The 15,288-nt window shown below is 40.7% G+C and overlaps 1 protein-coding gene across 5 annotated transcripts in view; it reads left to right on the top strand.

Moving 5' to 3' along the window:
• LOC113157843 (ADAMTS-like protein 1) overlaps positions 1–15,288 on the top strand; it is a 75,342-nt gene that overhangs the window by 52,794 nt on the left and 7,260 nt on the right. For 4 of the 5 annotated variants that reach the window (XM_026353462.1, XM_026353460.1, XM_026353461.1 and 1 more), the window contains 13 exons: positions 2,027–2,072; positions 2,372–2,608; positions 4,388–4,514; positions 4,752–4,826; positions 5,797–5,954; positions 8,329–8,440; positions 8,559–8,697; positions 8,795–8,845; positions 8,937–9,141; positions 9,450–9,597; positions 9,713–9,797; positions 13,059–13,357; positions 14,395–14,524. In XM_026353462.1, coding sequence (XP_026209247.1) covers positions 2,027–2,072; positions 2,372–2,608; positions 4,388–4,514; positions 4,752–4,826; positions 5,797–5,954; positions 8,329–8,440; positions 8,559–8,697; positions 8,795–8,845; positions 8,937–9,141; positions 9,450–9,597; positions 9,713–9,797; positions 13,059–13,357; positions 14,395–14,524 — 1,812 coding nt within the window. Of the gene's footprint in view, positions 1–2,026; positions 2,073–2,371; positions 2,609–4,387; positions 4,515–4,751; positions 4,827–5,796; positions 5,955–8,328; positions 8,441–8,558; positions 8,698–8,794; positions 8,846–8,936; positions 9,142–9,449; positions 9,598–9,712; positions 9,802–13,058; positions 13,358–14,394; positions 14,525–15,288 lie in introns of those variants that run through there. The other variant, XM_026353465.1, reaches the window with a different exon arrangement.

Raw genomic sequence — 15,288 nt, forward strand, 5'->3', positions numbered from 1 at the left:
AGGAAATGGGTTGCCTGACCAAGTCATTAAAATGCATATGTAATGGTTAGATATGGTGATCAAGAAGACATTACAAGCTGCTTAAAGAGCATGAAAATCATAATCAACCATCCAGAAGATGCTATAAATAGTTGTACACATGTTCCTGACAGTCTGGGTTGTTAGGTTCTCATATTGACTGACTGTAAAAGTGCTTTTTCTGCAGTTGATACTTCATATTAACCCTCATAAATACAGATTTCAGTTTTTCATATTGATCAATAGCAGAGCTCACAGCAAGAGCATATTTGAGGCATTACAAAATTGACCACATTTTCGTGTGCCCACTCGCCTCAAGTGTATCAATATTATGGCATCGCTTACGGAGCCCTGCTTACAATTACTTTCAATCTAGCACGAAGAGTTGATGACATATATATGGACATTATGAGCCAGGCGAATTTTACTGCGTATCCAGTATTATAAGAAATTATTACTATAAAATGTTCATGGCATCTATATGTTTTAGTTTATTTCTTGTAAGGGGACAAGGTTATTGGCATGGTACATGGTAGTTTTACCCCTAGGTACAGTCTTGTGTGTATTTAGCTCCTGAGAAAACTCTGTATAGTGGTATTTTTTGTGTATGTTTGGCAGAAGAGAGCAGGGTCATAGTCTCTGAGTTATGTGCCGAATGAATTCTGATATTTCACCCAAGTTGTTTTTCCTATCCTACGATGACGCCATAACGAATTCGAAGTACCGGCTCTACTTCTGTTTATCCTCCAGTTTGTAGCGTCCAATGTCAAAAGGAAATTAAAATGGAAATTCATTTAATTCCCTTTGCCTCTTTTTCAAAATGTCTATGTTATATATTGCTTGTCCCAGTGTGATTTTTCCACACTGATCCCATTCTTTGCTACCTGTCTCTTAACTCCTGGTCTTTGGAAGTCCCTTGTTTGGGTTCGAGCCTCACGAGCTGCTGTTTGGCTTGGCAGCGGGGACTGTCTGGAATCGTCACAGGGCCTAATGTTCTTGCCATGCCACACGCTCCACGTCCACTCCCTCTGGTCTCTGGAATAATATTCTACAAATCCTTAAGACCTCATTCAACTATGAGCCAAAACTTTGCAATGTTGCCTCCAATCATGATTCCAGATTAGCTAAGGACTGATGACACTGGAATTCCTCTTATGTTCCCAAACTCCAAAGAATATCCTTTGATTACTTTCCACTGGAGTCTTGGATAATTGGGCAATCATAGTCACCATGAATGGTTTATCATCACTCAGCATCAAACACAAAGGATCCCTAATTTTCAATAAGTGGTTAGCTCTGTAATTTGGGCAAAGACACTGCGGACTGTCATGAAGAGAGTCGTGATCCAAACTGCTCCAATCTGTTCAGCAGACACAGCTCGGAGGACTTTATCATGTCTGCTTTACTATTACACTGGACGGATGGTTTCTAAAGCAAGAATTTGTTCACTAAGTCAAACGAGTGCATGTTTTTGTATTTTAGTACCTTTTCAGTCCTCGTTTCTTTTGTTTTTTCTAACCATCGTTTTATTTTCCACATTCATTTTACAGTTATGCTAGTTTGAAATCAAGTTGTTTCCATTTCCAGTGGGAATGGGAGGACTTGTTTGCAGGTTAAAATGCTTAACTTAATGTAAGGTACCTGCTAAACGTCACCCTGAGCTACCATTGCCTTTGCCTTGTTTTACTTATAGTTATAGGAGAGAATGTCTTTTTAACAATGATGGAAAACAACTCTGCATTATACACCTTTATATTTATGCATGGTCACATGTGAACTAGACTGTTAAATTTTTGCAACACACCACAAATCCCGTGTTTGTGGTTCGCCACACTCGCCACTATAGGGTTCCAGTCATAGCTCAGCAATTCAAAAAATGATAAAAGTCAATGGTTCAAATAGCCGACGCCTCTGGTCAGCGTACGTGTTTTATTAGTGTGTTGTGGTTTATTTTATCATCCGTCCCCTAAAGCCAGTTCACCCACATGTCCATTTTTTCCTTCTTCAGGACCTGTGAAGGACAGAATATCAAATATCGCACATGCAGTAATGTGGTAAGTTTAGCAAAGCTTTTAAGTGGTTTTCTCCTAAAATGTGCTGAATGACACATTGTGATTGAGAATCCAGTGTGGTGGAACTGTGAAAATATTACCAGGGTTTATGGTTACGGGGTGTAATTCTGTGATTTAGGCTCCTGTTGTTTGAGAGAAAGTGAGAAGTTTGTTTTCGTTCAATACAGTTATTACTGTACACGCAGCAACCACAGTCTCACCCACCAGCATTTATATTATATATTAATATTTTATTTAGCATTGATACATAATGTGTCTAAAATATACTGCGTTGCGCTCAGGACTGCCCTCCAGATGCCGGTGATTTCCGCGCCCAACAGTGTTCAGCTCATGCAGATGTGCGATACCAGGGTCAGTACCATGAGTGGCTGCCTGTGTACAACGATCCCGACAACCCCTGCGCACTCAAATGCAAAGCAAAGGGTTCCGGTCTCGTGGTGGAGCTGGCGCCCAAGGTGCTGGATGGGACTCGCTGTTACACCGAGTCTTTAGACATGTGCATCAGTGGAGTCTGTCAGGTAGGAGAAAGACTCTGATCTTGTGTGGCAAAAACTGCTTTCCACTTTTTCTTTATGCCTTTTGAACAGATGATGTTTGTTTTCCATCAATGCCAGACACGTGGCATTCATGATTAAACAATAATTAGTTGTAAGTTAGCATAGTTGAAATGCTGGTTTTGGTTAATGAATCCCAATACCAAACTGTTAAATACAAATTAATGATGCTGCAGATTCTACCACATGTTGGAGATACAATAATTCACGGTCTCATGAAAAATTGACACTTAAAATATACTCTTAAAACGAATAACTCCCCCAGGACTGTTCCCACAGTTTCTCTGTGTAACTGTGCACTACACACTTTTAACATTTTAACTACAATACAATTGCACATGTTGCTCAACAGTGTGATGTAATAGGAATTGTTTGGATGATGTTTCCAAAAACTAGAGATTGTTATTTTTAAAAAAAAAACAAACTTATACAGTTTTGGTCTTTGGTTTACGCACACCCATCACTGACAGAGTATCGTGCCAATATTCAGCTTGAAATGAGCCCTTTTAACTCGTAACCTTTCAATAGTGATCATGATTGACTAAAGCTGAAGGCTTCAACATGAAACGGTTTGTTAGACTGCACTGACTGGGTGAACAAACATACAGTATACAATAGGAAAGTCCAAGGAGCTCATTGTACAACTGAGAACGAAGACAGCCCAGACCACATGGACAAACAAAATGTCTTTTGGAAAAAAGACAGCTTTATCCTACTGTTAAAGACGCCAGTGGCAATAACAAAGTTATTTGAAATCTGTCAAATTTGCCAAGATGAGTGGACAAATATCCGACCAGGATTCTGTGTGTGTGTGTTTAGAAAATCCACAGTGACTCAAACCGCACAGCACATTTTTGGGGTTCTTGTCTTTCTTTCTTAAAGATGTATGTCGTCCAATAATTCTGACTCAGCAAAGAAAAGACACAGAAACAGAAAAAACACTTCAGAGCCCAAAGTGCCCATGATGTATGTACATTTAAACGCAACTGCATGTATGGAGATTATGTTGTAAAGTGATAGATGAAAAGATTAAGCAGACTACTTGTTATCATTTTTCCCATGTTATAATAATTTCAGGAATACAAGACTATGTTTCTATCTTTACTTCTATATTCTCTCATATTTTTTCACATATAACCGGAGACAAATATCCAACAAGTGTGATGTACTTTATCAGCTTGATAGCTTAAAAGATTACTGTTAGTAAAATATATGATAAAGACGTGGTTCCTGTAACTCACTGCGGAGAGTTCTGCTCCAAAATGTCAAGTTTGAGATAAAGCTGGTCAACGCAACGATATATTTACGGGTTCTCATGGTGTGATATTACAGTGAATTTGCATGTAAGGGCTGAAAAGTAAAGTAATCCAAGAAAAAAAAAACACATGCACGTTAGGTTGACTTACAACGCTAACACGACCCCATCTGCTTTTCAAATGCATATTCAGTAGGAATAATAGGAATAATATTTAAGATTGGGTTTTTGACAGTTCAGGAAACAGTTTGCAATGCATTTTTTTCCCCCAGCTGAAATCAAATTACATCCCAAGGCATCACAAAGGATTTTAAACCTGCCTTACTCTGTTTAGAATCACACAGTGGTTGTGGTTTTAATGACAAAGAATGCGGAAACCTCCGTCAATCAAGTTGCAGATAGTGTTTAATAAAAAAGAGAAGGCGATAGGAGAACAGTCTGCTCAAAAGGGGATGTTTCATGCAATCTCAATGCCCTGTATGTTGTAGATTGTCGGTTGCGATCATGAGCTGGGGAGCACATCAAAAGAGGACAACTGTGGCGTCTGCAATGGAGACGGCTCATCCTGTCGACTTGTGCGAGGACACTACAAATCCCAGCATGCTTCAGGAAAAGGTAAAGAATATCTGCTTAGATATTTAGCACACAAAGTTGACGTTAACGGTCATGTCAAGAATTTCAACTCATCCTATTGTTGAAGTTTAATTGCAGTTCAATTCATAATAATATAAGACTGCTGCTGTTTTGTGGTAAGATTCATAATGTCAGCTGTAAAACATTTTCGTTTTTCATGTTTTCAAGTTCTAATTAGACACGTGTTCTTGCTGTCTCTCTCTGTTTGTCTCATTTAAGCTGAGGATACTGTTGTCGTCATTCCCTATAAGAGTCGTCATGTTCGTCTAGTCCTGAAAGGCCCGGATCACTTGTGTAAGTCCTGGTAGGTCCGGGGTGCCCTTCCATCCAAAACAGTTGAACATGATATTTATGCATATTTGGCATTTGTATTGCCAAATACCACTATTTAATATTTTGAATGTGCTCTTTGAGTTTTACTGCAGGTCATGTAACTTGGTGGTCCAAAAGAATATGACTTTTTGTTCTTTGTGCTTTCTATAAATATCTCACCCAAATATCAATCTATAATTAACCTTAAATTCAAATAATGGGTGAAAATACTGGATTAGACTTTGGACTCATAAAGACTTTTCAAGTTTTTTAGGGCAGAATAACTAGAAGAGGTATTAACTTTTATGCTTTGCCCCAGCTTTAAAAAGACAAAAGGCTTCCAGAGCAAATACCGCTGGCATCAAACCCGACACTGGATCCAATCGGTCCAAATGTTCCATCTCTGCACCTATTCTTTGCTCATGAGCTGAACCAAAAGCTCTTCTTTTTCTGAATGGACAGATTCTTCACTTTTATTTTATTTCCCCAGTTCTTTTTTTTTTTTGGCAGAGGGCACTCAAATTGTAACCATCTGTCGGCAGATGCTGACTGCTGCTGGTTACTGCTTGTTCCCGTGTTTTCCTTTTTTTTTTTTTTTTAAATGTCCGTGCTGGAATCAAACAAGACCTTGTTATGTCTTCAAGGTTGAAGTGAGGTCAAAAAGTGGAAAAGCTCACTGCAGCGCCAAAGTGAGTCTCTTTGCCTCCAAACGCAGCAGCCAGCCTGTGTTTCTTTGCGTTTGACTGGATCTGACTGAACGCCACGACTGCATGTGATTAATCAAAGACATATTTAGAGAATCTCAACATTTTATATCTTCTCTTGTTTACACTTTATGACACAACAATCTCATGAAGGTTAATGTCTATAACCAGTTTAACTCTTTTTTCTTTATTCTGATCATAATGTCTACATTATTATTCTCCAGCTGTCTGCTCTGTTTCCTCTTTAGATGTGGAGAGTAAGACTCTACAAGGGGTGAAAGGGGAATTAGTCTTAGACACGTCAGGCCAGTACCTCTTGGAGAACACCACCTTGGACTACCAGCAACTTTCTGATAAGGAGGTCCTGAGAATCACTGGCCCACTTGGAGCAGACTTCACTGTCAAAGTAAGAACTTATGTTAAGCATTGCAGCTTGCTGCATATACACATATATACCACAACATTAAAACCACCATGTGACTTTAATGTTGTTGCCGAGCACTGTATAGCAATACAACAAAATAAAGCTGCACTATTACAATATTTTAATATGAACAAATCCTCAATTGTATATATGCGTTTTTTAAGTAAACAAACACAGAACTATCACCCAACAGTTTCGCTCAGCTTTTGAAGTCTTTCAGCTCATTGTTTACATTTTATGACCCTGACTCTGCTGGTTTAGTTTGCTATCACCACACCAAAAAGGTTGTTAATCTAGCATCACCTCAAGAGTGGGTGAAGACCAGAAGTAAAGATAAAAGGACATTAAATGTTGAATTTGCAATCTTTGGATGAAAAAAAAAAAAGAAAACATATCCCAAAATTATTGCTAAGGTTGTTCTGTGCCTTTTTTGTCTTCACAGCATGTGAACATAAAATCAATTTGGGGAAAGCTGTTACTTTCAGCAGCATTTTAAGCTTTTTATCAGGTAGCTGAAAGCAGCAGCCTCAGTCATCTTCACCGTTCACTCCGCTGAACAGCTGAAATCACAGGGACAGTTTTTGTTGTCTTTTCTGCAGCTTTAATTCAAAACTGTGGTTTTAGCAATGCAAAACTCTGAAAATAGTGCACCCTAGCCAACCTGGCCACTGATAAGGTTCTTATTTCCATGAACTGCTGGTGAACTCCTCGGAGTCATGCAGAGGTCAAAGCAGATTTGATTTCATATCCTTCGTTTTCACAATATCGTAGTATATCTGAGCCACTTAAATGCAACTTTCGGTGTGTGTCACTCATGATAACAGTAGAAGTGCACATTTACAGCTTTAAATCTAGTAACATAAAAAGTGAACATACTGTATAATATTATATTTTAAAATGTGCAAAATGATTTCATGTCTTGTCTGCCATACAGTTTAAAAGTGGTGGTGTAAATGTAAGAGCTAAAGATAAATCATAATTTGTCGGGTTATCATCATATTTTTATGTGTAGCATAAATTCATAAGTGAGTGAGTGTGATGTAAAAAAGTTATACAGATCACAGACCGGGGAACGCCTGTGAAAACTACCCCCCTCATAAACACAAGTGGGGATCGGACAATAAATTGGAATTGAGGAGACAGAAATCTGAGAAGCTATAAATGCAAAGGAACACAGCCACAAAAAAAGTCTGAACAAACGGAAAATCATATTAAAAGTTTGCCAGACAACCGTTCCACTGTAAACAAGTGAGTGTGAATGAGTGGCAGTGGAGTTTGAGTTATGTGTGTTGTAGGTTTCATATGTCAATATGTTTGAGCCACGAGGGTAGAAGAAATATCTATGTTGAAATATTTACAGTATGGAAATGTCCTCAACGACTTCTGTTGTATAATGTCGATAGCACACTAAGAAAATATCCTCTCTCATCCTGGAAATGATTGTGCACTTATCTTTTTTTCTTATCCTGCTGGTATTTTTGTGCGTTTGACTTTTAAAATGTGCAGAAAACAAATCAAACATTTCAGGATGCTCAGGATTCAATTACTCCAACGTTACAGTGTGGAATCGAGCATCTCTAGAAATAATCCAGAATATTTCAGTCGTCTGACGCCACTTTCGATGAAGAGAGCTACCATAACTAGCTACCAAGGGAGTGATCTAGGAGATATCCAGCAGCAGTTGTTTTGTTTGCCAAAAGAAGAGTGAGAAATAAAAAGAGACACACAGAAAACCATCTGAAAACGGATAAATAACCCAGTTTGAACATAAATGGTTATATTGACTTGGACGTGTTGTGAGCCCATAAGCTGCACTCTTTAGCCCGGGCTCCAGCGTGTAGCCCCGAGCCAATACTGTTAGATTATCTAACCTGAGTGTTTCCAGCAGGTCATTATGTTGTAGTTTAAATCAAAAATAAAAGGATGTAAAACTCTGTCAAAGGAAGTAGGCCTGTGGTGATTAGTTTTCATTTTTGAAATATGATTTTTATATTTCTAGCTGCATTGGCAGCTGCTTTGCCCACAGGACGCAGAAAGAAATTTAGTGTCTGAGTAGTTTTGCTGCAGTTTAGAACAAGTTGAGCCATAAAAGAAATTTCTGGAATGTAAAACAGGAATTGGTGCTAACTGCTAAATTCATCCCAGTTGCTTGATCAAACTAGTAGCATAGTTATCGACATTATATAAGTGTATGAGCAGTTTAGTTTAGTCTTAATTTGCCACTTGTGTCATTAGTCCATGGATAGGGCTCCAGTCTGAGGTGTCAGTGCTAAAACATGACAGATGACCGAGCTGCATGTGATTATACAGTAAATACTTTGTTGGTCACTCTCTTAATATGGTTTCTACACTGTAGGTGCAGTTTGTGAGTGGAGCAGACAGTGTTGTCCAGTACATCTATTATCAGCCAATCATCCACCGCTGGAGAGAAACGGACTTCTTCCCTTGTTCTGTCACATGTGGTGGAGGTAGGCGAGTATTTTAATAAAGTAGACATATCAACACTAATTTCATCAGCTGATACATATATATATATATATATATATATATATATATATATATATTTTTTTTTTTTTTGGTCTGTAGGTTACCAGCTGACCTCCGCAGAGTGCTTTGACCTTCGGAGTGGTCGAGTTGTTGTAGATCAGTATTGCCACTATTACCCAGAAAACGTCAAACCTAAACCCAAACTGCAGGAGTGCAACATGGAGCCCTGTCTGGCCGGGTGAGATACCAGACCTGATGGAGGATTAAACTAAAGAATCTATGTATTATAACAGAATGTGATATTAATGATTTTCTTGATTGATTCTGCCTTTTAGTGATGGCTACAAACAAATTATGCCGTATGACCTCTACCACCCGCTGCCTCGGTATGTACTCTACTACAAACAGATAAAATTGTGTCACACACACACATCCCAGACTTCTGACAATCAGTCACTTCCTGCAACCTCTTGTCAGATGGGAGAGCAGTCCCTGGACGGCCTGCTCCATGTCCTGCGGCGGGGGAATCCAAAGTCGCTCGGTGTCTTGTGTGGAGGAAGACATGCAGGGAACCATTACTCCCACTGAGGAGTGGAAGTGCCTGTACTCTCCAAGGACGGCTATCCTGCAGCCCTGCAACACCTTCGACTGCCCGACTTGGCTGGCACAGGAGTGGTCACCAGTAGGCATCCTTTTAAATTTCTACTCAGCGAGGTCACCAACAAAATTAGAGCTGCAGAGAAAGTTGAGAGTTTTTATGTTGCCTTGCCATTTACCGAGCGCATTCCTCCTTTACATGTACCTGTAAATGCTTGTTTTGGCCAAACATAGGCGAAGTTCACTCCTGAGCAGAGAGCTCAGCAGGGATTTAATGAAACTCTCTTGAATACCTTTGATTTGTTGAACACAAGCAAACTCAACTCGTTGTATTAATCTGTGTGTGAAAACTGCTATCAGTCATTAATATGAGTGCGCTCCTGTTACAACCAGTGCACAGTGACCTGTGGTCAGGGGTTGCGCTACAGGGTGGTGTTATGTATCGATCACAGGGGACTCCATGCTGGAGGCTGCAACCCCACCACCAAACCCCACATCAAGGAGGAGTGTCTGGTGACTGTGCCCTGCTACAAGTCCATAGGTCAGTCCGAGGCGTTTGTTTCGTCATGTTTGTACCACCAAACATGTGCTTCTATGAATTTAAAAGGATTCAGTGGGATTTTTTTTTTTGTTTGTTTTAAATGTTGTTGCTCTAGATTCACTCCCAGTTGAGGCAAAACCTGTGTGGCATAAGCAGGCCATAGAGCTGGAAGAGGAAGTCACAGTGACCGAGGAGCCGACGTGAGTACCAGATGTTCACCCAAACACCTGTTGATTATGTTATAGCAGTTTCATTTGAACAACACATGACGTTTTAAAATATTTAGCATATTGAAATACCTTCAAAAACACATTGGCGCCTGTTTCCGCTATATCTGCACGTCTCGGCAGAGTTCATCTGGAACCCTAACACACTCGTCACACAGCCTGTTTGGAACCACAGTTTACTCTCAGAGGTGGATATTCTGTTGAAGTGATCACCATCAAGTGTTGCAGTAAATTAAATGGGAGGATAAAACTGCTAAAGCAGCTAAACACGGCTCTAATGGTTCATAACCTGGAAGACGTCGCATGACATTTATGCTTTAAATTAATTACTTTCACTCTGCAGTGGTAAAAAAGCAGAATGCAGGTTTTAACAAAAGTTAAGATGAGACACCCACCACTGTGTCGTGCTTGTGTTAATGTCAGCAGCCTTTTTTATTTATTATTATTCATCTGGATTTCGAGATTATTTGTTTCGGCCACTGCTCAAATTATGCACCACTTTTAATGCATGTCTCCTGTCACACCTGTGAATATGAAATGATTGTCGAGTGTTTCCTCAGCACAAAAAAAGGGACGCGTGTGCTGTCAGATCTAAGTAGCGACAATGCCGTATGAGGTTGTTTTAAGCAAAAGAGGAAGCTGGATGAGAAAGAGAAAAACATCCTTGTTGAAATTAGCAGACTCTTTGGTCACTGGCTACCAGTATTACCTCAGCAAGCCCTCACGTGTTCCAGATGGTTTTGCCTCGCGTATCAGTAATAATGGCTGCCCTGTTTGAATTATTTCCAGTGTCTTGCATGATTTCTATTAGCAGCCATGTTAGCAAGTTCAAAACATCTGTTGCTTTGACTTATCTTTGGAGTAAGAAAGCGAGAGTGAGAAAGAGAAATGCCAAAACATATGATTTTTTTTCTCCAAAAGCAAACATACATACTGAATCTGTGTACGTTATACAGTCGATCCCAAGCCAAATACATTATCTGCTGCCATATGGGGCCAGGTTGCGAATGGAAGAAGGAAATTCTTGCCTTAGACTTGTTGCACCTTTATTGCCTTATGTCTTCCCCAAGCCTCAGCTGTGCACACACACCCATCTATATTCCACTACTAACGTTCTTCCCTCTTGCCACTAGCATGATGAAATGCAATATTTCCACTGATGGAAATTTAATTGAGATGATTAGAATAGGGTTTTGGCAGATATTGCAAAAATGTGTTGTTTCCTTCCACAAATGAAATCAGGATTGTTTTTGAACCGACAGATGTACTTTAACTGTGCATGAAGATAAACATTTCTGTGGGTTCGTGGCTTGTTGACTTTGTTGTTCCCGTTCCAAGGTCTAACTGCCGGTGATTCATTTGTTTGTCCAAAACACAATCAGTCTCACGAGGAGCCCGCGCTGGTGTAATTATGAGCTCTTTATTGAGGCGTCTTATAAAACAGCAGGGCGCTCTTGTGTTGCGGTCAGACTCGCTCAGCTGAGGAACGACGCTGCGTATTGGTTCACACTGCCAAGTTAGTGCTAGACGTGTACACCGAACTGAGAGCATGCTGCAGCCTTGGACTTCCTCTGTTACTGGATGTCTTCGTTCACCATGTACTAGAACTACTAAATAATACAAATTCTACTGTATTATTCCAGTTGTGAATGAGATGAATACAATCGAGCAAAGAGGAAATGCACATATCTACAGTTAAGACCATACCAAAGTTATCTATCTGTCACATAATTCACAATTATCTATCCCACCATTATCTAAACTGCTTATCCTGTTAGGAGTTGCGGGGGCGCTGGAGTGTGTTGCAGCTATTGCTGGGTAAAAGGCAGGGGTACATCCTGGGACAGTTCACCAGTCTATCTCAGGCCCGACACATAGAGATGTACAGAGACAGGCGATCATTCACACTCACATTCATGCTTACGGTCAATTTAGAGTCACCAATTAATCAAATGACATGTCTTCAGATTGTGGGAGAACTGGAGAACATGTAAACAGAGGGAATTCCTAATACAAGAGCAGGAATTACTGATGAAGTCAGTGATAATGGTAATTTCAGCATAGTCAGCTTGTTGCTTTGGTCTTAAAGATTCATCTGCACATATATTGATGGTTTGATGATATTTTTTTAAGTAATATCAGCTGATAAATGCTCTAATAAGCAAACATATGTTATTCCCATTATAAACATATAACTGTTTATAATGGGAATAATAATGGTGTCACAATCATAAAGCATGGACTCGAGTGCCATGGAAACACTAACATGAGTCTCTTGCCTGTTAAACTGTTAAACTTGATGGTGGATCTCTAACAGTATGGGCACTTTTCAAGTTGAAAGCCATTTGGAGTGAGAACTGCTGTAATGGTTGTATAAAAGATGAATATCATGGGGCCATTAGGAAATATCAGCTGCACACTGTAGTCTAGATGCTGTGTCGCCTTTATATTGCTATAATTCCAAGAGTATTTAGTGGACACAAGACTGACATCAAACCGCCTCTCTAATCTCCTCAATCACCATCATTGGACGATATTGGAAATTCTGGAAAACATGGTGTAATGTAGATTTCCCCTCCTTCATCCTTCAAAGAACTATGCTTTCCCTTTTAGCCAGTGGGTCTCAACGTGCCAGAAAAGCTAGATTCCCACTGAGAGTGTCAATTAAAGCTGAAGATCAGCTAGGATCCAAGCATTTTTCTGTCTCACGCTTTCTGGTTTTATTATTTCTCCTACACTTTCTCAATGCTGTCGAAGAGGGGGGGGGGGGGACAGTTCAGTCCCTGGGCCCTAACTCTCACCCAATCTTGACAGGCCTTCAGGCATTCATGATCTACAAGTATTTTCTCCTCTGATCCATACTTTAAGATGAAGAAGGATGTGCATGAAAGCCATTTATACAAGAGGGGCCAATCCTGATGCTTTACAGCTGTTCAATTAACCACAGCAGGACTGAATTTCAGAAATACTTAAGAGAGTTTATGAACTTCGCAGAAAATGACTAAAATCTGTACGCAGGGGAAATGCTGAAAACCTGCGACTACAGTACTTTCAATTCAGCGCTGCTGGTACAGATAGTGGGAAATCAAAGTCTAACTGCGCTACATTTCTAAGCCTGTTTGCATAGGCATGCAGTGAATGCTTCCTGAATGAACAGCATACTGTTTGTATTAATGCATCTGTCATGAATCATCCCTTGTTTGCTTTCTCAGCCAACCTGCTTCTTCTCTCCAGCTTCATTCCAGGGCCCTGGCAGCCCTGCAGCCGAACATGCGGCGCTGGAACCCAGCAACGAACTGTCAAGTGCCAGGTGCTGCTCTCCTTCTCCCAGACTGTTGCTGACCTGCCCGACGACGAGTGTGAGGGGGTCAAACCTGCAACAAGTCAGCCCTGCTACCGTACTCCCTGCTCTGGCGTTTTGGCCCAAGGAAATGGAAATGAAAACGAAAACGAAGGGGAGACACCTGAAAGAGAGGAACTGCACGACTGGGAGTACGAGGGGTTCACGGAGTGCTCAGAGAGTTGTGGGGGAGGTATGGATCATTAGTGACCTCTCTAATGCAAGAAAATAAAAAAACACAACTTGAAAACAAAGGATAAGGACCTACAGCTATGTTAAAGGCTTTGCGTGACACATGAGCATGCAAACAGTCTCACTGAATTTGTCCCCATTGCTTCAATATGACAAATGTGGAAATTCACAGCATTGACCTCATGTTGACAGATGACTAAAACCAGTATAGGCTTTGAAGGAGAAGTAACTTATATGATATTAGGGGACAATGAATAGAATACCTGGGTGATACATGTACTTCGACCTCCACAGCAGCAGTGAATGCCGCACCAGACAGAGACAGCTTTCCTAAACACCCTGCCAACATTTGTTGAGGCCCACTTTCATCCGAAAAAATCCACATCTAAGGCTGTGTGCCGACAGCGTGTGCGTCCCCCGTGTTAATGCCTGATGGACTGTGCATGTGTAACTTAATTTGTGTACATGAGTGCAGCTTTTTGTCAGTGTCTGAGTGTCTGCGCTCACCCAAATCCAACAAGCTTCCATTCGGGGGATGATTACAGAGTGGTATCGGGTGTCACACACACACCCAGAGGGCTGCACTTCTGTGGACCATCGCGCCGCTGTGGCGTTTGAAGTTCCTGCTACGAAGCAGACTTAGAGATTTATGTTAATGTTGTTTTTAACCTGACCCGACATCACACTTTTGAAAGTTTATCCACAGTTCAGGCCCGACGTTTAGCAGGCCGCCACGTGGTTCATCAGACGCCATTAGATACAACCACTAGTTGCTTTCAGTGAGGGGCCTAACATCTGACTCGCTTGTCACTGCTCATGTGCTTGTAATAGCCTGTGCTCCATGTGTATGAAAGAATAATAATAGGTTGTTAAGGGATGTTTAAGAAAAACAGCATGTTTGCTTTTTATATAAAATGTAAAAATTCCTCTAATTTATTATAAGATGATTTAGAGCATGTGCAGATTTTAAAAGCTGAAGAAGAAACAAACTCTTAATTGGTCGTCCATTGTGACTGCTCTGGTGCTGTCTAATTCCAGGTGTACAAGAGGCTGTAGTCATCTGCCTGAACAAGCAGACCAGGGAGGCAGCAGACCAGAGCCTGTGTGTGAGCTCCCGTCGGCCTCCACAACTCCTCCAGGACTGCAAAACTCAGCCCTGCCCGCCCAGGTACGTGCGTGAACCACCTCACTATCATGCAGACAGCGTTTAAAATGGTTTCCGTGTGAACATTAAACTAGACCTGATGGATTATAAATGTAATTAGTTAATCTCTACTCGTCGCTGGCTGTGTACGAAGGAGATTGAAATCCTTCTAATCCGCTGCATTATCCCTCTCCACTTAAACCAGCTGGGACAATTAAGGTCACATGGGTCCAGGTGATATTAAAGCAGAATGAAAGAGATGGAAATGAGCAGGAAATAAAGCCAGTGGGACAGCTTGTGGAGCCTGGTCAGAATCAGGCACAATAGGGATCAGACGTCTGTGGAAGCTCTTTCTGTTAGACGGAGATGTGAAATTGTCCTTGTAGCAACTTTTAAAGTTTTAATTATTGGTTGTGTCAGTGCAGAAATATATGTACTGCTGCAGGAGTTAATGTTCCTACTAAAATGGTGCTGAAGCTAATGTTAAGATTTCACAAAAAACATTGTGACTTAATGGATCTACGTACAACTAAGATTTTATTGTATTATTGTTGTTGTCACAGCATTTGAAAAGGTTTCGTCAGAGGGTTTTTACAGGAAGCGAGTGAGCAGTGTCAACAGCTAAATACCTGAATGGTTAAACAGTTGTTTAATGCAACTGAGCTGTGGCTAAACGGTGAGTGGATTTCACAGTAGGCCACACGTTTCAAGTTAACACCGTGCGCAGTGTCCATGTTCCAGCGCTCACACTCCAGTCAGAGGCTTGCAGCCTGCCCTGGCCTGTTTTT

This window comes from Anabas testudineus, chromosome 18 (genome assembly GCF_900324465.2).
Source record: "Anabas testudineus chromosome 18, fAnaTes1.2, whole genome shotgun sequence".
Taxonomy (NCBI): domain Eukaryota; kingdom Metazoa; phylum Chordata; class Actinopteri; order Anabantiformes; family Anabantidae; genus Anabas; species Anabas testudineus.